The sequence below is a fragment of the Maylandia zebra genome, linkage group LG6 (genome assembly GCF_041146795.1).
Source record: "Maylandia zebra isolate NMK-2024a linkage group LG6, Mzebra_GT3a, whole genome shotgun sequence".
Classification (NCBI taxonomy): Eukaryota; Metazoa; Chordata; class Actinopteri; order Cichliformes; family Cichlidae; genus Maylandia; species Maylandia zebra.
In genome coordinates this window covers 33,699,081-33,724,990 of record NC_135172.1, presented here as the reverse complement: position 1 = coordinate 33,724,990, position 25,910 = coordinate 33,699,081, and the positions used below count along the sequence as shown (strand labels likewise).

At 40.3% G+C, this 25,910-nt stretch overlaps 1 protein-coding gene across 2 annotated transcripts in view; it reads left to right on the top strand.

Moving 5' to 3' along the window:
• adcy9a (adenylate cyclase 9a) overlaps positions 1–25,260 on the top strand; it is a 47,612-nt gene extending 22,352 nt beyond the window's left edge. The window contains exons 3-12 of one of the 2 annotated variants that reach the window (XM_004539116.4): positions 3,013–3,212; positions 5,951–6,058; positions 6,262–6,500; positions 6,920–7,022; positions 8,102–8,310; positions 9,264–9,423; positions 14,362–14,513; positions 17,632–17,661; positions 19,784–20,051; positions 20,358–25,260. In XM_004539116.4, coding sequence (XP_004539173.1) covers positions 3,013–3,212; positions 5,951–6,058; positions 6,262–6,500; positions 6,920–7,022; positions 8,102–8,310; positions 9,264–9,423; positions 14,362–14,513; positions 17,632–17,661; positions 19,784–20,051; positions 20,358–21,395 — 2,507 coding nt within the window. In that variant the 3' untranslated portion in view covers positions 21,396–25,260. The remainder of the gene's footprint in view (positions 1–3,012; positions 3,213–5,950; positions 6,059–6,261; positions 6,501–6,919; positions 7,023–8,101; positions 8,311–9,263; positions 9,424–14,361; positions 14,514–17,631; positions 17,662–19,783; positions 20,052–20,357) is intronic. The other variant, XM_004539117.4, reaches the window with a different exon arrangement.
• Positions 25,261–25,910: the final 650 nt, after the last annotated feature.

Sequence of the window (25,910 nt, the reverse complement as noted above, 5' to 3'; positions counted from 1 at the left end):
GCAAAGCATTTAATTCACATAATTTTAATCCACGAAACCATCAGTCATTGTGTTTCTTAATATTTTTTCCATTATTTGGTTCCGATTTAGGCTCGTTGTCTAAATGATCCATTTAAAACAATTACTTGGATATATTTCCTGATAATCTGCTGTAGCTGAAGTCCCACGTCACTGTTGTACAAATTATTCATACATAAAGTAACACCGATTCTTGTAGTTGAGTAGCACAGGGTGAGGACACTGACTGGTTCAAGGGCCCAAAATAAAGCACAGGACACTCGAATGATTAAATTAGTTTAACAGAATGATTTTTATGGTGATAAGAAGCTTAATAACAAGTTTTGGTGAAACTGCAACTCACATCTGTTGGTTCGAATCTCTAAATAGAGAATTTTTGCATCTTACAGTGGATTAAAACCCTATAAAGCTATTATACATCTAATAATAAAATTAGTTCAGCCAATACCGTTATCAGTTGGAAGTTTTCTTAGACTTTTATCGAAAGCAACAGGTTAGAAAAAGAAATTGATACCTAGGTATTAGTGTCAGTTGTACCAATACAGTATCTGTTACGGCCCCAGCTGGGCCTGCTGTGATTTTGACTCTGCGTGGGTGTGTCCACCGTCTCTCCCACCTTAGGTGCCACGCTTTTGTGCAGCTGACTCTACTCAGAAATTAGGCCAGAGTACTTAAGGCCAGAGAAAGGCGAGCTCTAGTACCAGAGAGTTTGTGCAGCTTGTGAACTGTGTGTGTGCGGCTTTTGTTTGCTGGCCAACTTCTGGGTTTCGTTTTTTTAAGAGTACTGGCTATCAGCTTGTCCGTCTCTTTCATTTTAATTATTTATAAATAAAAAACTTGAATAATTTAGCTTTACTTTACACCATCCCTTGGACTTTTTAGAGGAACGTAAAAATTTCGTATCCACATTTCGCTCCATTAGACTAATTTAATAAAAGTACAAAAACTGGAGAGAGTTGAGTTAACTCCCTGCAGGAGGACTGAAAGGGATGGAAATATGTGTGTGTGTGTGTGTGTGTGTGTGTGTGTGTGTGTGTGTGTGTGTGTGTGTGTGTGTGTGTGTGTGTGTGTGTGTGTGTGTGTGTGTGTGTGTGTGTGTTTGATAATCTTCTGTAGCACACAGACCAACTTACAAACACTCCCACTCAGCATCAGACTGACGCACGAGCTTTCACATATAAACTGGATGCTCATCAGTCACACATATCAGACTGACACATGGTTACATATCTTCCTCTTTTTTCAGTTAAATGAAAACAGTACATTGGCATGCAGACAGATCACGAGGAATTTCATAGAACGAGCACTCAGATCTTTATTTCAGAACTCTTGAATTATGCTTTCGTTCCTCCCAAGTAGAGTAATTGACTGTACAATAGAGTATCTGTCAGAAATGTGATTTCTTAGGGCTGTACAGATTCTCCAGATCCACAGCTTGGTTCGTAGCTCAATTCTTAGGCCAGAATTACAGTTCATACCTCAGTTTTGTTTGTTTTGTTTTTTCAAGAACAAAACAGAAAAAAATCTAACATCTATTTTTATGACAGGGATTCATTACTTCATTACTGTGATGTATCCAGTTCAGTCTTCACCTGAAATGATTTTTGGAAACATTAAATCTTTACTACATGTGTATGAAGCATGCAAGCAAGTGTTTGCACATAGCACATGCATGAAGCTGCAGGGACCACAGAACCCCTGAAAAGGTCTCATACATAGCTGAGCTAGGCATGCGCTGATAATAATGTGTATTTGTCCTAAGAGCTCTTATCTTGCATACCTGGAATAGCACTTATGTAGAATAAATGATAGTTTATTGAAAACATATCTTTTTGCAGGCCATCAAGTTCAATTTTACTAGTAAATAGTTCACATTTTAATGATAGTAACTTCATCAGTCAGTTTACAGTAGAGAGCACACGACCTGTTATAGACCATGTCACTGTAACCCTTTAGATGCTCTTCCAGTCACCCCCCCTTGCTAATATGGTTAGCGTCTTTAGCTGTTTGAACAATGAGGCCAGTTAGCCAGGTTACTGTATGTTTGGACATGCTGATAGTAGCTGGCTATGGGCCATCTCTCTAATCCACTGTTTGTATATTTCCTTGTTGGCTCTTCAGCGAGGTGAATAGGCCTGAGCCGTGGGCTGATATGCAAACACAGTTTGTGAAACACCCAATATTGCATTACCGTTGGCTTGTCAGCATTTGTGTAAATCCACTAAGCATGGATCATGTGTGCTTGAAGAGTGTGTGTCTACACCTAGCCATGATTTTTACAAGTATAAAATTTCCTCCTCAAATGCCATTAATGGCTAACGGTCAGCGTTGTGCTGATCGGGGAAGGGAGGGTGTGTCCTTAGCGCTTCCTTGTTGTACCCACACACCTAAAACAGCTACAAATGACTTTTTTTCTGCCCTTTCATTATTAAATTAGTTTATTGACAAATCAGTTACAGACCTGCCTGAATCATCAGATTTTTGGTTACATCTAACAGTGGTTAACATTTAAAACCCAGGTGGATCATCTCAGTACATACCACCATAAAAATGACTTATGTCAGCAGTTCATATTCATATTCCTGAACATGACCATCTGTTTGTTCATAATGGCGAAAGAAATTTGCCCAGAGTCCATATTTTCAACATAATCCAGTCCTTTTTTATCAGCAACATGTGCAGTGGTGCCTCTCAGGGAAATAGACCCTAATTTAAAAGTTACTACACCATTTTAGTTGATTTTTTATATGTAAGTAAGAAAATTTGCTTTCTTTGGGAATTCAGAGGCACATGATGACTGGTCTTTACAAATTCTCGAGTAATAATTTAGCAATTGCAAGCCACTGCTGTTAGGATTGTGTTAAGTGACACCGCTTTGAAGAAATTATCATCGGTTGTGCTCTGCAATTCACTTCTTTTTAATCTCACTCAACCAGTAAAGTGAAAGTTATGCTACTCTCCTCTAAACTGCATTGCTTTTTGTTCTCTTGTTAGAACTGAAAACCTACCTGATATCAGGGAGGAAGCCGGATCATGATGTGCAGTGTGGCTGTTCTCAGATGGCACTGCCAGGCGAGGATTTTGAAGGAGTCAGCCGCTCCTCCTGTCCTCCGACCCACACACCAGACCTCATCCCTGGAGGGGCGAAAGCCGCTGAGCCTCTGCTGCCACACCAACCACCTGACCGGATTGGGGTAAGAGGACAACCACATATGAGGAACTCAAACTGGCATTGATGCTTGTTGTCCTTCTGATGAATGCCTCACTTAAAGCAGTGGCTCTTATACTTGTCATATCAAGAAATGGAGAATACTTCTCACTCTGCATTGTTTTAATCAGGCATTAACAATAAAAAGGATTCCCTTGGTCAAATCCTTTTTTTTCCAGCTCTGTGCCCCAGCAGTCAGAACCACTTGTCTATAGTAACATACAAAACTGAAGTACAGGCTGGGCCATTTATATGGATACACCGTAATAATATGGGCATGGTTGGTGATATTAAAGTCCTGTTTGTGGCACATTAGTATATGTGAGGGGCAAACTCCTCAAGATGGGTGGTGACCATGGTGGCCATTTAGAAGTCGGCCATCTTGGATACAACTTTTGTTTTTTCAATAGGAAGAGGGTCATGTGACACATCAAACTTATTGGTAATGTCACAAGAAAAACAATGGTGTGCTTGGTTTCAACGTAACTTTATTCTTTCATGAGTTATTTACAAGTTTCTGACCACTCATAAAATGTGTTCAGCGTGCTGCCCATTGTGTTGGATTGTCAATGCAACCCTCTTCTCCCACTCTTCACACACTGATAGCAACACCGCAGGAGAAATGCCAGCACAGGCATCCAGTATCCGTAGTTTCAGGTGCTGCACATCTCGTATCTTCACACCATAGACAATGGCCTTCAGATGACCCCAAAGATAAAAGTGTAAGGGGGTCAGATCGGGAGACCTTGGGGGCTTTTCAACTGGCCCACGACGACCAATCCACTTTCCAGGAAACTGTTCATCTAGGAATGTTCGGACCTGGCACCCATAATGTGGTGGTGCACCATCTTGCTGGAAAAGCTCAGGGAACGTGCCAGCTTCAGTACATAAAGAGGGAAACACATCATCATGTAGCAATTTCAAATATCCAGTGGCCTTGAGGTTTCCATTGATGAAGAATGGACCCACTATCGTTGTACCCCATATACCACACCAAACCATCACTTTTGTTGCTCCAACAGTCTTGGAGGGATCCATCCAATGTGGGTTAGTGTCAGACCAATAGCGGTGGTTTTGTTTGTTAACTTCACCATTCACATAAAAGTTTGCCTCATCACTGAACAAAATCTTCTGCATGAACTGAGGGTCCTGCTCCAATTTTTGTTTTGCCCATTCTGCAAATTCTGTGCGCCGATCTGGGTCATCCTCGTTGAGATGCTGCAGTAGCTGGAGTTTGTAAGGGTGCCATTTGTGAGTAGCTAATATTGGCAGAAGGGATGTTCGACTAATGCCACTCTCCAGTGACATCCCATATGGAAAAGATATATATAAATCTTATAAAGTTTGCATCTGTCTTGTGTGAAACTTGTATGGAAAGCATACAAGAGTGAAAACAGATATAAGATCCCTTGAAAAATTATATAAATGAAACTTGTATGGTTTGGATACTTACTAAAACAATATATGAAAGTAATGAGAAAGTGGCCACTTTCATGAGTAAATCATGTAAGTTTTTACTATTTCTTTTCCATATGGGATGCGGCGAGTGCTATGCTGTGGGCTCTTGCTGAATGAAGCTAGGACAGCCACTGATGTTTCTTCATTAGTGACAGTTTTCTTGCATCCACATTTTGGCAAATCCAACACTGAACCAGTTTCACGAAACTTAGCAAGCAGTTTGCTAACTGTAGCATGGGAGATGGATGGTCTCGTAGGGTGTCTTGCATTGAAATCTGCTGCAATGACCTGGTTACTGCGTTCACCAGATATCAACACAATTTCGGTCCGCTCCTCACGTGTTAACCTCTTCAACATGTCAATGGCTGTGAACAAAGAGAAACTTGTAAATAACTCAGGAAAGAATAAAGTTACGTTGAAACCAAGCACACCATTGTTTTTCTTGTGACATTACCAGTAAGTGTGATGTGTCACATGACCTCTTCCTATTGAAAAAATAAAAGTTGCATCTAAGATGGCCGACTTCTAAATGGCCACCATGGTCACCACCCATCTCGAGGAGTTTCCCCCTCACATATACTAATGTGCCACAAACAGGACTTTAATATCACCAACCATTCCCATGTTATTACGATGTATCCATATAAATGGCCGACCCTGTACTTTTGGTGCATTATTGAACCAGTCAGTGATGAAGGGAAGCTCATTTTGAACAGGGGCGATCGTGGCTCAAGAGTTGGGAGTTTGCCTTGTAATCAGAAGGTTGCTGGTTCGAGCCCCGGCTTGGACAGTCTCGGTCGTTGTGTCCTTGGGCAAGACACTTCACCCGTTGCCTACTGGTGGTGGTCAGAGGGCCCGGTGGTGCCAGCGTCCAGCAGCCTCGCCTCTGTCAGTGCGCCCCAGGGTGGCTGTGGCTACAATGTAGCTTGCCATCACCAGTGTGTGAATGGGTGGATGACTGGATGTGTAAAGCGCTTTGGGGTCCTTAGGGACTAGTAAAGCGCTATACAAATACAGGCCATTTACCATTGTGTGACTCACACAGAGTTATTTTGTCTCGTATTCATTGCTAAGTCTTAATTATTAGGGGGATTTATTATAAAACTGAAACACTCCAGCTCATCATTTCACTTTTACTTAAACTTAAAACATACCAGTGCGCACAGCTCCATCATATATAATCTGATGCTGTTATTGCACAAGCCGCTTCTGTATGATATGTTTAATTTGTCAAAATCTCCCCCTGCTGTCTTTTTCTCTCTCCAGCCTCCCTGTGTGTTTCATAACACGGTCCTGTCTTCAGTGGCAGAGCAGGGTGATGATGTGGCTGTGCTGAATGGCTGCCAGGAAGAGCACAAGACTAGCAGTGCCAAGGTACAACACGCACACACGAGCAACGACAGCATCGGTGCACTTGTCAAGCACTCGATTAAGCATTTGTCTCTAAAGCTACTTGACAGTCATGCCCCGTGCTTATCGCTTTTTGTGTCCTTTCTTCTTTTTCACCTCCGTCGTCTCTCCTCTGACTCTGGTCCCTCTGTCTTTGTCATCGCCTTTATCTCATCTACTCATCACAGTTTATCCCAGGTCACAGCCCCAGGGCAGTCAACGGCCTGCTGAGTCCACCGCTGGAGGAACCAGTGCGGGCCAGTCAGAGTTCTCTATGTGACACGGGAACTGGCACCAGTCTCGGCATGGCTGGGGGCACGGGGGCAGCAGGTACAGGCATGGATCACTCTGCCTTGATACAGTTGCGTGCCAAGAACTACAGACAGAAGAGCGACGCCCATTTCGTGGATGTTATAGGGGAGGACAGGTGAGCAAAGTGGTTAAAGGTGGAATTTATGATCTGATAAGGGTGACTAATTATGCACCCTTATCACTTTGGCATTGAATATGATGCCATGTTTTCATAATTTTCTAAAGGTTTATTAAAAATAAACCTTTGTACTGAGGGCTCGCCTCGCCAGATCACAGAGATAAACGCATAAACTCCACACACAGAGTTCTCAGGATGCTCTTAAAGATGAAATCTTGTATGATTACTTGAGGACTCAAGGGTTTAATGCTAATGTCGGAGCAGTTGTTTCAGACTTACAGTTTGTTTGTTTTGTCCTGAATCACCAGATGAGTTGTTACAGTTGTTGCATTTTTTTCACACAATAAAATAATAAGTGAACCATTTGACTTTTTCTGACCTTTTGTCGTATTTTTTTTCCTTACTCTGATCTCCAGTCTAATGAAGGATTACTTTTTCAAACCACCCATCAATAAGATCAGTCTTAACTTTCTAAAGAGCCCTCTGGAAAAAGCCTATCGGAGCAGCTACAAGGAAGAGGTACACACAAGTACACAAACACATTTTTCTACTCAACTGTTTGATGATCCTACCAGCGATTGTGATTTTAACACTCTTCGCTGATTAACTTGAGGCTTAACTAAAAATAGCACTCAGCAGAAGAGAGGGCTTCCTACGTGGATAAGAAAAAAAGAACCACCCAAAAACCTGAACTGTTAAAAAGCAGAAGGCAATAAGGAGATGAATGACAAACAGTAGTGTCCTAATGCATCTTTTGAATCTGAGGCAGAGCGTTTGATTCTCTCTGTGTCACTGCGTGCTTGTCTCTTTGACCGATGGGGTGGAGTTGTTGTAAGTTTTTCCTTGTACCCCTCTTGTTTCCGAAATTTTATACCACATGCTCTCTCACACAGGCACACACACACAGGACCAGTTCCAGTTGGCCTGCATTGACCTCAAAGTCTTGTAGCCACCTGGTGTTAAACCAGTGTTACTACAAAAAAACAAAAACCCCACAACACTAGGATCACTTCACGCAAAATGTCTACAGTATGTGATCATAAGAGTTTGCACATGACTATGACTTTTGGGTTTAGCTGTGAAAATATATTCAGTATGTAAACATTTATATAATATTTATTATTTGCTAAAGCAGCACAAGTTTTAGTTTGTGCATTCGTGTCTAGAAAGAATTGTTAAACGATTGGAAGAATTCAGGGGATTTTTGCATTTGTAAAAAAGCTTCTATTTGTCGCTTTTACTGTCGTTTTGCACCCCCCCTTTAAGGATGAAAATAGGATTTAGTTGGGGGGTTTTAACACCCACTGAAGAAGTGTGATTAATTTAAAAATAATCTGGCAGTTTACAGAAGGCAGTAACATTTTTTTAAGTTAAATCAGATTAGGAAACCACGTAAAAACAACGCAGATCTGGATACGACTGCTAAAAAAAGGTAAAATAAATATTTTGGAGGTTTCATTGTGTCTGTACTTTGTTTTGCATTTAGATTTACACATTTTAGACCTGATTGTAAAACATCCATACATTTATGTGTGCATTGCAAGGTGTGGGTGTAGTTTCTGTAAAAATGAGCAATTGCAATTACTCTTCCCATTTAGGTCAGAAACATGGTTCCGGTGCAGACGTTTGCAAGCACTACCTTCAGCTCCTTATTGGATGTCCTCCTCAGCTGTTTTGTCTTCCTGGCCCTCACCCTGGCCTGCTTTCTTCCACCTCTCATGAGCTCATCCACTCTGGCTACCGCTGCCCTGGCCTTGGCTCCCCTGGCTGGTCTGTTTGAGCTGGCCTCCTTGGTGCTCTCCATACGGTGAGGATGTTTAGGCAGCTGATGCAGATGGAGAGTGTTTGTGGGTGTTAGTGAGTGTGCACACATGTTGTATATCAAAAATGTTTTGACCGATATGACAATAAAAACATTTGTATAACATATTTTATAACGTAACACATTCATTGTCTCAACATTTGACCTTTTTACAAAACAATGACAAGGCCTCAGTGTTTTCCCCAGATTTTATTTTTCCTGGCGGGATAGCGAAATCGCTCAAGTGTTATTTATACCGTTGCTCTCGGTGCGGTTCCAGCTGGGCGTAAGAATACGCAATTGTTTGTTTTCAAGTCGAGTGCTGTCACAGTCGAATAAAAATCTGTATCTCTTGGGCTTCAGTGCCACGGAACTGAAACTACTGATAGACCAACATGCAGGACTGTGACTTTCCACTGAGACTAGCATGAATTGTTTTACACTGTTTTATGTTTTATTTGGCTTCCACACCACGGATAAATTTCCCCAGTCAATTACTGGCTTAGAAACCGGCACAATGACAAACTCATACCAGGCTAAAAGAGAAAAAAAAAACAACTTATCCTTGGATTTTCCAATACTCTGAGTAGTGCTCGGGATGTGTTTTCTTGTGGTACTTACTTTAATGACTGTGCATGGAGAGTATTTAAAGATTAATTAATTTTCACTTATTGTCTTGCCTAAATGGGCAATAAATCTTCATCTTCTTGCTGTGACTTGGACAGTGTTATTGTTTTAATAATGTATCATAATTAAGGGTAATGAGAATCTGCTGCAGTTTTTTCCCAGACTGAGCAAGGATTGAGGAAGTTAGAGGAGAAGAGGCGGCGTGTTTTTCTCTACTTTATTTTCTGTCTAACTTTGATATTTTTCAGTTATGGGTTAAAGTTTTTGTTCATTCTGATTTTCATTAAGACAATAAATGATTCCCCCTTCTCTTCTCCACTCCTCTCGTGCAGCATGGCCTTCTACTTGGAGGAGGTGATGAGCTGTACTCACTCCCTCCTCCTGGTAGTTTCTGGCTGGGTCTCTCGTCACGTGATCGGCGCCGTGTTGGTCTCTCTCCCTGCCATCTCTGTCTTGTCCCACCTCACTTCAGGCGTCCAGCCGGAACCTCAGGTAAACACTAAAATTAAACTCTTGAACAAAACTTCTTAAACATCCCAAATATCTTTTGGTTCACAGCCTCAAAATATTTCACACATTTCTCATCTGAAAGTATCTCAAGGAGAAGTTTAAAGTAAAAATGTAACCCTACTAAACTTGCACCGTCATAGTTGCTGCTTCTTGGTATCATTCAGAGAGATTGCAGTTGACGCTGCTGCCAGGACTACTACTAAAGATGCCATGCTGGGACTAATAGTACTTGTATTGCTGCTGATTTAACTGCAACTACTGTGCCTCTGTTGTCCCTGCTTTTGGAAGTATCCTTTGTAGCTGTAATGGTTTACTCTGACTGTTATCTCTAAGCTGATTTGAAACTCATCATGGTCTAAAACAGCTCATTAGCTGGTGTTAACCCGTTATAGGACCACTAGAATGAACACGCATGGATTTTGGCACCAGAAATGTCGACTTTTCTTCTTTGAGTCCTGCATGTGTGAAGATTGAGTTGCGCTTGTTTTGCGGTGTTTTAAGTCAAGTGCATTTCCAGCTCTGTATACGTACGAGTCTCGTATTTCATGTTGGAGCCAACGGCTGCTTGCAAGATGTGCATTGGTTTCATATCTTGTTTTTCCAACACCTGATGTCTTTATCCATTTCTCTCCCACCCTGCTCACTCTCTCGCCTCAGCTCTCGCCATCGCTTCAGGGCTCGCAGATCAAAGCGACAGTCTCAGGGAGAGTTGCTAATTAGACATGCAGTTTTCTGGACTTTAATGCCTTTGAAGATGTTAAGGCCCAATAACAGTGCTGAGTGAGGGTTGTGGGGTGTTAGGGTGGGGTGGAAGGGCATGACAGGGAGAGGGGAGGACATGTGTAGTGATGAGCTGGGAAAAGATCTTATCTTGTCAATGTAATCGTTAACAGCAGAGGTGTGGACTCGAGTCACATGACTTGGACTCGAGTCAGACTCGAGTCATTAATTTTATGACTTTAGACTTGACTTGAAAAAATGTTCTAAGACTTGTGGCTTGACTTGGACTTTTACACCAATGACCTGGGACTTGAATTGGACTTGAACCGGTTTACTTGAAAAGACTTGATATTTTACCCCAAATATAAAATTTAACATGCATATTATATAGAGATTGAAAATGTGACGTCATTCACGGGTAGAACCGCAAAGGATTCTGGGAACTCGTGGCAAGCGGTACTAGCTCACGCAGGCTTTCAATTAAAATCAGTTATACAGCGATAAAAAGAAACACAAAAATGTCAAGAAGCCGTTGTATTATTAACTGCAATAGCCGGTCGCATGACAGCCACGGGAAGCCGACGGGTAAAGAGATCGGTTGTTATCGGATTACGTCGTTGAAGAGAAATTGTTCGAGCCATGTTTCCGAAGTAACAAAGACGCGACGGATGGTCTGGATTGCAGCCATTCAAAGACCAAATATAACGTCCCAGAACACTCCAGCTCACAGGTTAGTCTGCTCCAAGCATTTACACGAAGGTCAGTGTTTTTTAGTAGTTAATACGTCATTTTCATAACATAATTAGTGATATAGGTTACAAGCAAGTCTGGCGCTGAACAGAAATGGTCGCGCTATGCTCCTTTATTTATTGTGCATAAATAGTGAATTGTCCTGACACAATATTGCGTTTCGCTTCTGTTATTATGGTACATTGACAAAAACATATACTTTTATTCACAGGATAAAACAGGTTTTTTGTATCACTAATTGCCCAGTACGATTACAGCATACAATATTATTGTCACTGCTACATTTCTGTGATGGGTACCAGAAATTATTTCCACTGCTAATTAATTACCGTTGAGCTCAAAGGTCCTATTAATAAACGGTTAATGAATGTGTATTTATGACGACGATTTGTGAGACTGGTAAACTTATGATACGTACGATGGTCTTTCGTTCTACACGGTGCATTTCAAGGTCCTGTACCCATCCGTCGGTAAACTGTACCTGGGCTTGTTGCAGTGACCTGAAGTTACTAAACTTCATGAGTGTGTGCACTCACTCCAAGAACCGTATGATTATAAATATGCATATAAATATGCTACAATGAGATAGCTGACTTCATCTAACTAGCAAATGTTGTCCAGGCTACGTTGGTGATACAGTTTTTTTTAATGTGTATGATATTTTTGTCATGCGATTTTAAAGCTGGTCCTACAACCGCATCCAAGAATAACATGCAGCTTATCTCAGAACTGTCGGTGAAAATTATTCTTGGAGCTAGGTTTAATTGAGCTGCATTTTAAAGAGGTGCAATTTCACAATTTGTGTATATTTTCTAAGTTCACTATTTTGTCATGTGTTGAGAAAAACACAGATTTTAAAATTACATGGTCTAATATTTACATTTAGCATATAACTGCAACATTATTTTTTCGTTGTTTTTTTTTTTTAAAGACTCGAAAGGACTTGAAATTCAAAGTTTCAGACTTGTGACTTGACTCGGATTTTTACACCAGTGACTTGAGACTCGACTCTGACTTGCCTGACATTACTTGAGACTTGACTTGAGACTTGAGGATAAAGACTTGAGACTTACTTGAGACTTGCAAAACAATGACTTGGTCCCACCTCTGGTTAACAGCGTGAAAATGTCCCCAAATTCATTTTGCTGTCTGCATGTTTTTGCATGAAAAGAGCTCTGCGTGTTTCTAAGAGCCTAAATCACTATGTTTTAGACTTTTACAAATCACATTATATTTCATTTATGTTGCTTTTGAAATTCAGGCTTAGACCATTAAGACATTTCCGCAAAACTATGACAAAAAAGCTCACTTTATTGGGTCAAGGATCCCTTTACAAAGCTAAACCTTATGGACAAAAGTACTGGGCCACACCTCCTAATCACTGGCTTCAGCTATTTCAGGCCCATTACCACAGGTGTAGAAAATCAAGCCCCCTGGCCATGTAACCTGCTTTGGCAAACATTTGTGAAAGACTGTGCTGCTGTGAAAAGCTCCCTGAATTCAAGCGTGGCACTGTAATAGCATGCTGCTGTTGCAACAAGTCAGTTTGTGAAATTTATGTCCTCTTAGATATTATATTATGAACTTTAAGTGGTATTATTATTGTGAAGTGGAAGTGTTTAGGAACCACAGCAACTCAGCCATGAAGTGGCAGACCATGTAAAGTTGAAGAGCAGAGTTGCTGAGTGCTGCAGACTTATCAACATCAGCACAAAAACTGTGTGCCGGGAGTTTCACTGCATGCGTTTCCATGGCTGTTCAGCTACATGCAGGCTTTACAGCACCAAGTGGCATAAAGAAAGCCACCACTGGACTCCTGAGCAGTGGAAACATGTTCTGTAGGGTGACAAATCATGCTTCTCTATCTGGCACTCTGTCTGACGAGTGAGTCTGGAACGTTCCAGCGAAGGGGACTCTTAATGCCTCAGCTTACCAACACATTTTGGACTGTGCTTAGGTTTTCTCTTCCAGCATGACTCTGCTTTAGTGTAGATGGCCCAACACTTGCTCACGTGGTGGATTTCAATTTGAGATTGAATACACTACAGTTTGTTCAGTGCTAAATCTTCAACATTGGTGAAAAACTCATTTTGACAGCATTGTTTTGAAATCCATCCAGTTATTTTCATGCTATATATAGAAGTAATCCCTTCAAGCCAAAGTGCAGGTTTCAGACTGCACTAAACAGTGTTGTAGACAGTTTTTACCCCTCAATCTTAAAAGGTTCATGGGGTATTGTTACTGTTGATACCCAAGTTTGTGAATATGACAACTCAAGGTTGAGGTGATGTAGGATTTTTAAATTCATCCCTTGGGTGGACCTACTAAAAATCTCAAACAAGTTTGAATCTCAAGGACCCTGACCTAGAGTTCAAGACCAGAGTCAACTTTTCTCAAAATCGCCTGGGATTTTCAAATTAAGGTGCATCTACCAGGAAGCTTTTTTAAATTTTATTTTAAAATTTTTCCTGCTCTTGGCTCTATAAGAAGTCAGTGACAGAGGATATTCCTAATAATGCCACCTTAGGCTGGGAATGCAGCAGCACCACAGCTCCACCCGCCTGCTCTTCTAATCGTTTGCAAGGACCAGCCAATGAGAACAAAGCTAGTTTAAAGGAAGAGGTGCTAAAAAAAACCTTGCTTCACAATGTGCATGAAGTGAGGTGTCGCACCACAGCCCAGGTTAAGATGAATAAGGATCATTTTGAAATCAGAATCATGCAAAGATACTATAGTAAGGTCCAAGAACAAAGTACGGAGAAAATTGGAAATGAGCAAAATAGAATCCCTTTGATTGTCGTAAAGGTCTATTTGTGACAATAAACAAATAAAATGATTCATTAATTTAAAAAAAATGTTCCATGAAATTATAGAGCTAGTCCTGAAAACTGAAAGTGTGTGTGCACTTATTCCCTGAATTGCTCTTGACATTTTAGGATATAATATTGCAGTTTTGCTGACACAATCCAGGGAAATACCAAGGAAATGGCAACAAGAACTGTAGAGAAAAACGTTTGCCGTGGGGGAAATGGGAAGCTAATTAATTCAATTTTATTTATGTAGCAATAATTCACAAGGGTAATCATCTTAAGGCACTTTCTGGTTGCAGTTATCTGAACTGAACTGTAGTACTTTGATCCAAAAACCTTCAAGCTTTTATCATATTTTATTCAATAAGCCTATGGATTGTCTTTGGGCTACAACATGCTGGCTTTGGCTCTGGTGGTGAAAGATGTAGTATGATGCACTTGTGTTACACAACATAACCACTAAGTGCTTAAACAGAAAACCTGGATTTTACAGCTGAGGAGTAGCCAGTATTACATCATTACATCACTACGTGCTTAGTAGGTGTTTTTATAGCACACGCTTCAGTTGAATGTGCAAGAATTCTTTGTTGCTGTTGTATTTGCTAAGACATTCGAATAACTAGCTTTTGTTTTTCCTCAGGTGACCGCGTTCCTGTGCTGTGCCACCATCCTGGCCATCATCCAGTTTTGTAACTTCTGTCAGCTGAGTTTCTGGATGCGCTCAATCCTAGCCACTGCTACAGGGGTTGCTTTGCTGCTGCTGCTGTTGTGCAGTCCTCTGGCTGGGGAAAGGTGAGACGCTAACTGCACATACACACAAACACTAAGTGCAGGGTACTCTGTGGGATGCTATCATGAATCCCTATAAAAGACTTAAGTAGTCAAGGTTAGAGTAGGGTAGAGCAGTGATTTCTAGCCAGCCCTTATTGTAAAACAAATTTGCACCTTTTGTGTTTAGTCTGTAGATCTCTGCATATATTCACTACATATAATCCTCAATGTACAATGTACTGACTGAAATGGCACAGTGTAAGTGGAGGTATTCCACATTTTCTCTCCAGAAACAGCAGTTCAGATCGGTGAGAGTCAGCGGGAGAATAATCAATGTGTTTTGATAGAAAAGGGAGAAGTCTTCTGTTAGAAACCGATGGAGACTTTTGCGGAGGGGAGAGCGGAGAGCTCGGGTGAAGTGTAGGAGTCATCCAGAGATTATTCAAGCATTATTCAGCTTTATTTCAAACACGGCACCTGTGTATAACAGCTAGTGCTGGGCGATATGGAAAAAATATTTATCACGATATGAATTATTTTATATCACGATGACGATATATATCACGATATACCACCTGACCCGTGGTCATCTGGAAAGTATGCAGTCTGTAAACAGCGAGCGCAGAGGGTGCAGTCTTTGTTAATGACATGGATGGTTACGCTCATGTAGGGCTGCGTATCTCTGCTCGTCCATAGGTCAGTCGTCAAGGCATAATGCACGACACTGCAAACATCCGTCTCTACTTTGGCCCGGCATGCGTCATATAAGCGAGGCAACTCGACTTATAAGGACTTTTATGAGGTCACGAAAGCTGTCCTTCTCAACTACATAAACAGGGGCCATGCCTTTACAAATGTAACACGAGACGGCTCCTGTGATTTGTTTATGGCGCTGGGACGTTTTCTTATAAGGGCCTTGTGTGAAAGACTGCTGTATCTTTGGCTAGCTATAGTTTTTCTTTTCCCAACTTGCTCCTGTCGTTCCACAACTTGGTTTAGCTCGGATTTTCTGGATTCTTGAGCATTCTTTTTCGTGGACCTTCTGTAGGTGATAGGAGAGATTTGTTGTGTTGCCATCGGGTGCAGGAATAGTTTTATAGTATAGCTTGCAAATGGGCGTCTTCTGCTCCGTGTTGGTGCTGTTGAACCCAAAATGTAACCAAATCACAGATGTACCCCCTCTTTTCGGTAAAAGTGCTTCCTCTTGGGCTGCCTGTGTAGCTGTCTCTGCCTGTTGCATGTCCGGGCATGAAACTGCAACCTGTCGCACGTCCATCGTTTTGAGTTACCGTAAAGCATGTCGCAAATCCGGGTGCACGTAAAGCAGCACCATGTCGCAAAACCACAAGACGGAGTTTCTTTGCGAAAAATATCATTTTTTCATACTTTATTTTCTCTTGCATAAAGTTAAGAGTATGTATAGTGAGAAGACAACACTAATATATTTGCCACAGGCTTTTTAATGGTATATTTCATGTAATAATTTATAAAATTAGGTTAGAAATGATAGAAGACAAATGGCACAATAGACACTTTTCTATCATCGACACGATATATATTGTCATATCGCCCAGCACTAATAACAGCTGACCTGCAGGATGTAGAGAAGAGCATAAAAGGTTATTTGCAATCCACCCTTAATGAAGCTACTGCAGCTGTGCCTCATCTGTAAATGCACACATTGCTCTTGCTTTTTTCTGCATGCTTCCAATCCGAGTCGCATTAATAGCTGCACATTTCATTATATTATGTGATTGATCTGATGGAGAGGAGGGAAAAAAGCAAAATACATGAGGGAGTTTGTGACATTGTGGGCATCTGTGTATGCAGAGAGACACCGCAGAGGCTTTTGTGCTCCATTATGAACTGATCTCAGTGTACAGGATTAAAAATCTACGGCGCAAACTGCTCTGCTCGCTGTAAAAACGTAACTTTGCTGCCTTTAAAACATCCATAGCATGCATGCATTTTGTATTTGCAGTGAGATGACTTCTTCTCAGTTTCAATAAAATGCCACTATTACAGAGGACCAGAAAGATGTGGGACTCAGATCTAAACATTCAGGACAAACGCTCAGTAAAGAGCTACAGGAGCGAGCCAAAGTTTTACATGGCGCTTCCATGCCAACCATTCTCTCGTGCCAATTATCACTCCGATAATATCTCCCCCTGGCATTCCAAATTAACACTTTGAGCTGCAACTATCACCTCCACACCAGGCACAAAAGAAGGCAGGCTTTTTCCTTTCTTTGTTTTTTTTTTTAGCACTTTATTGCAGTTAATTGCCTCCTGCTGACCTTTTTAAATAGCATTTGTATTGTTAATTTTAAATGCACTCACCTGCAAAATTTGCACTTTGGGAAAAAACAAAAACAAACAAACCATCATGTAACCAATAGAACTACAAAAATTATTGCAATTATTGCTTTTTAGTCTCAAAATTAACACTGAACTTCTTTAGTACATAATAATAATTCCTTTTTTTAATGCTAAAGAAAGAGGTTTGCATTGGTGCACTAGAGTCTGCCCGGTTTGTTTGTGGCTCAGATTTCACTTGGTAGTTTTTAAGCACGCTACCTGTAGCAGATTCTGCAACAGAAATAAGAATATCTACATCATATGCAGGAATTCAAATATCACTCAAGATCCAGTGAAGCAGTTCATCAGGAAAAATGTCTTTCCTCAGAATAATTTATAATTCATTTGTTTTGTGAGCTCAAGTACATTTGCTTTCTTTCTGGAAAGGCTGTGATCAGCTGACCTGTGATGATGCTATAGAGTTTGGGATTTTTAACCACCCATCTACTATTTTGAAAATAAGTTAGCATATCGCTAGTTCGCCAAATAATGATGGGGTGATGTTACTTTTTGATTTCTTGAGTATCTTCCTGGCATCAGCTAGAAGGAACCCCATACTATAGCAAATGAAACATGATCCTGCTTGATATTGTGGTGCATTAAGCCACCTATCGTATTTAATTACTCTGTAATTGAAGATATCGAAACACCATTTTGGCTTGTTCTGCCCACTTTAACCCCTGATTATATGCTGTCATGCATGCGTATTGTTTGTGTTTGTGTGCATGTGTGTGACTGCTCCTGACTGGTCTTCTGACTGACACCACTCTTGTGTCTTTCAGCTCGAGTAATAACAGCTTACCAGTTCAAGGGTGAGTGTCTCCGTGGAAACAGAGGGGTTTGATTGATGACTGACATTTGAAGGGTTAACAGGAGTGACTGCTTTTTTTTCTCTACTCATAACTACAGCTCTCTCTAGCTTTAACCTATGCTCACACGGTCATGCTTTTTATTCTCCTATCCATCTCTCTCTCTTCCTCTGTTTTCCTCTTTGTGTGCTGCAGTAATAATGCCTGCAAATGCCAATAGTGGTGGAAATGACTCATGCAGCTCATGCTGGCTTAAATCTTGTATGAGGGCTACAACTAAGCCTTAATCAAGGCCGCAGTAGAAAAAAATGAAAGTAGAGAACTGTTTCTTTGTATTCTTTGGTCTTTGTTGGCTCCTTTTCTGGGCATTCACGATACACCTGTTTATATTACAGTTGGATATGTAAACTTCAACATTGCATTTTTTATTTTAGTTTTATCAGGGGAATTACAAAAACAAACTGAAACAGAGAAATTCTCCGTAATTTTTTCTCTCTCCTTCAGTGATGGATAAGTGTGGGCCACAGCCTTTTACTGTGGTTACACTGAATGCCTAAAGTATGCATTTTACTTCTATTATAATCAATGGAAGTGGCTACACCAGACATGAGAGTATGTGGCACGGAGATCATCTTCTTCTTTTTTTTTTTAAAATCTTTGTGTGAGATGCATGCAGTTATTGTATACAGACATGGGTCATAAAGCGTTGGTATGTTTTATGCAAGAAAAACTTCAGCATCCACCTTTGCCAGTAGCCCAGCAGCTGGTTGTTACTTAGCAACTTAACATTAAAAAAGTCTGGGGATGTGGGGATAGAAACACCTCTAGACCGTTGTTAGGTCAGCTATTTTGAAGTTTTATGCAAATTCACTTTAATTTACATTTTCATCAGGACATAAAACTGTATGTATAGAATCACCAGTCAAATCTGAGTTAAAAAGACGAAAAAAATGTTAAAAAACGTATATGACTTTGCCCAAAAATAAGGTTTTAAAAAGCATTTTCCCCAGGATATTATAGTTAATAGTTATGCACTTACTGGCCACTTTATTGGGTATACTTTGATAGTACTAGCTTGGATAAAGGGATGGGCACAGTCAGCAAAAATAATAGGTAGGCTGTGGCATTTAAACAGTGCTAAACTTGTACCGTGTGAAGAAGAGCTCCCCACACCATTACACCAACAATCTGAATGTTGCAGCAGAAATTGAGACTCATAGGAAGGCAAAGCTGAAAACAAAGCACCTCTTGTTTTGCCTGTTACTCACATAGCCCTATGCAAAACAATCTCTGCAGGTGTGGTTACTTAAAACAAATACTGTGCTGCACACCTGCTTTACAAACTGTTCCCATGCGTTATACATTCAATGTATTCACAGAGTTTGTGTAAGATATGACACAGATCACACACAAGAAATTTTTTCCCTCATTCTTTCGTCTTGATAAAATAACTGAATTTCAATTGTACATCAGAACATCTCGACATCATCAGTTCACATGTTCTGCATTGAGGTGATGATGATAAATAACCCCTCAAATAATATTACATTGAGGATAACTTTTCTTATTCTAGTGCTAATTACAGTTTTTAGCTAAAGTGCATTATCAGATAAAATTTACCAGGCATAACTCCTTGAATTTTCTTATCTGTCACATAAATCCATAAAGTGATTGGATGAAAATCACTTTCAATCAGCCTTCATCTTCTTTAACTCAAGTCTAGTTTCTAAATCTTCCAGAATTAATTAAACTGCAGATAAACAGTGGTTGGGAAGTTATAACTGGCTGCTCTGCAATAAATCAGAATTTTAGTGCAAGTCCAAAATTATACTCTTGCTCTTTGGCAACGTTTGGACTCTTAGATTCTTAAATCAAATTTGATTAAGGCTAAACCAAAATTTCCCAGCATTACTGCACATTATCTGGATTAAGCACATGTAACTTAAAAACTGGGCTAAGAACTGCAAGATATATGTTAAAACTTTATTAAGATGCTATGTCGTTGATTCTCCAAGAAATGGCTGCAGAAATCGCCTTACCATCTTTTGTCTTTCAATTCTCATCTGATCATTTCTCCCATATGTCCCTCATTCTTTTCTGATTCTCCCATCATTTTCTTCCACAGACCAAACACCTCAACATTGATTGACGGCAGTTCAGAAAATGGTCCTAAGATGTTTTCTGACCTTTTGATCTCAGAGGCCATCCTGGCCTTCTTCTTGCTTCTTCTCCTGGTGTGGTTCCTCAACCGCGAGTTTGAGATCAGCTACCGTCTCCATTACCATGGCAACGTCGAGGCTGACAAGCACCGCACCAAGATCCAGATGATGCGAGATCAGGCTGAGTGGTTACTCGGCAACATCATCCCCATCCATGTCGCTGACCAGCTCAAGGTTTTGTTGCCATTTAAATGAACTATTAAACTTGAACTTAATCCTCTAAATACTGATCAATAAATAAACATTTTCTTGTTTTTTATTCTTTGTAATCAACCATTATTAAGCAAATTCTGGCTAAATACAGCAGTAGTAGTTTTATCAGTTAATGAGCAAAAAATGGCAGTTGTGTTCATTTACAATGAAATCTAAATTCACCCTGAATCTCATGTATACACACGTTCAAACTATTGACTACAGTTGAAGATAGTTCTCTCTTGTGAGTTCATTATAACGTGAGCCTCTTCTCTCCATATATTTCAGGTGACCCAGAGCTACTCCAAGAACCACGACAGTGTGGGTGTGATCTTTGCCAGTATTGTGAACTTCAGTGAGTTTTATGAAGAGAGCTACGAAGGTGGAAAAGAGTGCTACCGTGTCCTGAATGAGCTGATTGGAGACTTTGACGAACTCCTTCGCAAACCTGAATTCTCAAGCGTGGAAAAAATCAAGACAATCGGGGCCACCTACATGGCTGCGTCGGGACTGAACGTCGAGCAGATGGCTGAGAATGAATCGGATTCTCCGCATGCTCACCTCATGGCCCTTTTCAACTTTGCCCTTGAGATGATGGGAGTCCTGGATGATTTCAACAAGAACATGCTAGGCTTCGGGTTCAAGCTCCGCATTGGATTTAACCATGGTCCCCTGACGGCAGGGGTCATCGGCACCACAAAGCTGCTCTATGACATCTGGGGAGACACAGTAAACATTGCCAGTCGCATGGACTCCACCGGCGTGGAGTGTCGGGTGCAAGTGAGCGAGGAAAGCCATGCTGTGCTCAGTGCCATGGGTTTAGAGTTTGACTATAGAGGTACTGTGAATGTTAAGGGCAAAGGTCAAATGAGGACTTTCCTTTACCCAAAAAGTGGGGAAAGTATATACCAGGATCAAGCGGAGCAGGCTGTCAGAATTGGACCCTCGTCCGTGGTATTACCTGCCAGTGAGACTTCAGTTGCCCAGCCTGTGGCTGCCCCTTCCACCTCTTCCACTCCTCCCTCCTCCTCTCTTTCCACACTCTCTACTCAACCCCAATATGCTGTAAGGCCTCCAGAAGTAGGCCCTGAGCCTGTCTCAGTTAAGCCCACAGAAGTGAGGGAGGAAGGATATAGGGACGCTGGACAGCCCCCTGCCACAGACGTTCACACCCCTCCTCATTCTGAACTAGGCCCAGAGCCCAGTTGTACACAAGGCCCCTCCCAGGTGCAGCCAGCTCCTCTCGCGCTTCAAGAAGAGGAGGATGAAGATGAGGAAGCGAATGAGCTAACTAAACTCAATGAGGAGTTTTATGCTCGCCTCTGATCCCCTCTGTCTCCTCCCGCTGTCTTCTATTCCTCTTACTGCCCCCAGCTGCTGCCTCCCCAGGACTGATTACCGATGTTGGCGGGATGTCTTTTCCTTTAAGCAAGTGTCTTTGGCATGGAAGACAGACTGGTCACGTCAAAAACAAAACCAGTAGATGCAGTGGCTATAAGATTGTACTTGATGTCTTTCATGGGAGTGTTGCCTGAGTCCTGGGGCGGGTTTTACCTGTGTTGAGCACAGCAGTTTATGATGGCGAACAAGCTGAAAAGGGAAAGAGGGATCTGTTGATGTTGTTGTTGTTGATGCTTTTGTCATTAAGTGCCTTCAGGATTAGAACAGTGAACAAAAATATGAATACTGAACAAGTTTTAACAATGTTAGACTACAGAATATGCTGTGGTTTCTTTTTTCATGCTTTTATTTTGAATGCAAGTATTTCTTACAGAAATCATTATTGTCGTGCCATATCAACTGTTTTAACTTGATCAAAGTCCCGACCTTACTTAAGGGAAAATTATTTTAGATTTTATATAAGTGCCAATGCAGAATGACAGGCGGAGCAGGAAACTTTGGGAAGAATGAGGGAATCACATGAAGCAGTGTTAATTTATGTATTGTGCTTTGACATCAGGGCTTAATACAGTATTCATTTGTGCCAGAGTCTCACTTTCAAGGGACATGCAGGCTGCAGAGATTTTAGTTTGTGTAGCAGCTCAATGCACATTTTAAGCACAGGTCTTGCACAGTGTTTTTCTTTTTTTCGACCACTTGTATTCAGTAGTTATTACCAATAAATAGCTTTTAAGAAACTTTAAACAGAGCTGAGAGAATCAAAAGGACAATAATCAGATAAGGGACTATAGATCTGGAAGAAAGGTGGTTTGAAAAAGTGAGACCATCACAAATGCAGGAAGGCACTTTAAATATAGTGGGATCTGTCTTTCAGGTATTAAACGCTCACCTCTCGCACACATGTCCAATTTTACAGGTAGTGTAAAATTGTCTCGATGCGAGCTAGCTGATATTTCAGCTTTTTCTTTGATCAGAACCACTCCTGCTTGGAAGACCAAATATCTGTCTGGTGATATTTTGTATTTTTGTTTTGACCAAATGAAAAGAGTGAAGAGGAAGTCAGCAGCGTGTTGGCCTGTCTCCGAATACAGCCACTCTCCCATTTGCTCCTACTGGAATCCTGATAAATAGCCAAAATACAAGAATCACTCATTCAAACTACCATAAATTGAGTACTCCCATTTACCGTACTAACATCCACACCAACAACACAGATTTCACTCATTATTAATTATAAGAGAGTCCTAATATTGCTGGGAGGTAGTATGATACTTGCAAGTATTGGCAGTATTGGCAGCTTTAATGTTGTTTTCATTGGAGTCAATAAGTCAAATGCAGAATATCACCATTCCTGTCTTCTGATGAGGTGAGCGCTTGATACTTGAAGGATTTCAGGTGAAGTATAACTTTAAATGGGACTGTGAGGGACAGTCACTGCGTAGTTCTTGGTCAGTGATGGGGTGGTCCACAGGCTGTTGGCGTGGGTTTAAATTTAGAGATGAGTGACAGTTTCCACAGTACTGTGTGTAAAACCTCAGACTCAAATCTTGTGACTTTTCTTGAATTTCCGTTGCCTTCATTGCTAAAAGAAAAAATATATATAAACAATGGTCAGCCCATCCGTGCAAATTACCCAACAGATCATTGTCGTCTGCCTTTATCTTTGTGATTTGCTGTTGAAAGATTGGGACGTATTACCTTGATCCTGTCAGTCTTTTCACCAATCAGGGCCTCTACTGAATCAATAAAATTGTGCCACTTTAATTGAGTGATTATAGGTGCAGTGCAGCCTAATCTAGCTGATTGTTTGTGGTGCCTGAAAGTATGACTGTATTTTTTTCTTTTTTTTAGTTTTTGGTTTCCAGAAAGTTTTTTTTCTTTCATTTTTTTTTTACCAAGCTGTCATTACGCAGAGGATAGATTGTGATTGTATATTTGAGAAAATTAATGGTCATTGTGTGCAGGTTTTGTTTCTTTTTTGATAAATTCCAGATACTTTTTTTGTGCTTCTTTCCAGTTCTTTCCTCCTGACACAGACCAGCCATCTGGAAAAGTGTGGTGGTGCTCCCATTAAATCGCTTGCTCGTTTTTCTCTTTCCTCACTTCGTGCTTTGTCTTTTCTCCTGAAAGTACGTGTTTCTCTCTTATATTTCCTAAGTGTGTGAGAAATATAAGGTTTTACGTCAACTCAATCATATAAAAAAGATCGAAATGGGGACAGTTTGCTATTGCCTTATCCATAGATTATTCATTTTCAGCTTTCACCACCACATGTTTAAAAAATTAGTCAGCAGTTGGGTTAGATGGACTTTCTCTGTTCACATGCAAAAATGACAAGAAGGATGAGTTATGTAGCTGTCGGGACCTGTAGCAAAACATGTTTATTTACCTCTTTCACTAAGCTCTCTGGACGTACACAGCCTGTGCCTTTTGAATGTGGAGTATGTTTAATCATAGCATCAACTTTCATAATCGTTGCAGCATTAATACCCTGAAAATCCAAAGAGGTTTCTCCAGAAGCCGTCACTGCAGACGCTGAAATAGTTAAACGAGTCCTGCTTTTGTTGCCCAGAATCATTACTTTTTGAAAGATTTACACTACTTGTACATTTTCTCCACTTGCTCTTGTTTGCCAAATCTAATGAAGCATAGCACACAATGTAACACAAATAAAGGAGAATATCGAGTATCAGCTGTGAAGGAAAGTTCACCGTCTTGTTGCCTTGCGTTGTTAGATGATCTATGGGATTTTCAGGCCATGTGCCTGCAGCCCTACCATGCACAGCAGTGACACTAACTAGCCATAGATCTGAGGTGGCGTAGGAAGAACTCCACAGGTTTGTGGGTACACATCCTCTCCAGTAGCACTAATCTGTACACACACATATGAATAAAATATTACACGCTGCTGACTTATGTGATCTGGGGTGCAGTAGGGGGAGATGTGTGTGAGTGAGACTTGTTTGCATGTGAGTAGTTTCCTTCTTTGCTAGTCTCCCTATTTTTTGTTTGATTCTGTACTATACTGTCATCCTATTTCATTTCAATGTCATTCTACATATATGTTAATTATTATGCATATATTTCCAGTATTCAGGAAATTCAAATCACTAAGCTTTGCTCATTACCTGAATACTGTCCTTCTTTGACAGTGTATTTATAAATGATTTGTTTCAGTTTTGGCAGAAGCTAGTTCTCCCGTTTTAAAAAAGGATAAGTTCATGGCATTCAGTCATCTCTTTTTTTTTCTTTTCCTTTTGGAGAAGTGTGATTCTGCTTTATGACAGAAATAAGGGAAATACATAAAGGCATAGAGTGTCAGCACTTAAGCATCACATTGTCACTCATTTTAAATTATGTCAGCTGCACGTCTTTTCATTATAATTTGCAAGTAAATTCTACCCGTATGTGTTCTAAGTTACACTGGGACAGATTTTAAACAGTGTTGTTTGATTTGAAATGTATTTGTTTTATGTTCATGAATGAGATGTATAATGTACGTTTTGTGCACATTACCCATGTATCATTTATCAACACGTGATAGTAATCTGTACACATTTGCACAAAGCACTCAGTGTTTGTACATATGCAGTTATTTTGTCACATATGATTTTTTTTTATACATGTGCATGTGTCAGATTCTGTCCAAAAACAATGAATAAGAGACACGTATTATCAGATTGATTTTTGTGTGTGTGTTTGCTTATGTGTGAGTTATATGACTTTATTCCTCTTTTTTTTCAGTATGAGAGAAATAAATCTCCAAGCAGAAAGCTTGGACTGTCTAGCATACTGTAACGTGTAAAGTCACGTGGAGTTGAATTTCTGTGCATATAATGAGTGATGACAGACTGTACTGTCATTTAGTTTTGTATTATTAAAACTAAATAAGAGGTGAGGGAAGCAATTTAGAGATTCTCAAAAAGGCAACATGCAAATTAGCCAGGTTTTAGGGAGGATTAGGCCTAACCTAAAAGGTCTCAAAATTGGAGACAGGGTTGTGATCTTCATCAGCAGCCAGCTGATGACTGAAGTTGGGGCGCAGTTTATATTAACCAAGTGCATTTTAACTGCAAGAAGGTATGTTTTAATAATTTGTTGCAAACTGTTAACAAATTTAAAAGAAGGTTAGTAAAACACGATTTCAAAAATGACAAATAAGTGGCTAGAAACTGACAACTTTTAAGTATTTTTTTTATTGTAGACGGAAAAACTCCTATATGATGCAGAGATTCATATTTTTCCAGTTATTAAAGGAAATTCAGATCCTTGAAATGTACATTTCATATCTAATTTCTTTTTTCCAGAAAAAATTACGTGAGTTTGTAAAAATAAGGTAAAATATTTAAGTTAACATCTTAAAAAAGATATTTTTTATTCATTAATGTATATATTTTGCCCCGAGTTTACAAAAAAAAGATGGGATCAAATGGGTTGTAA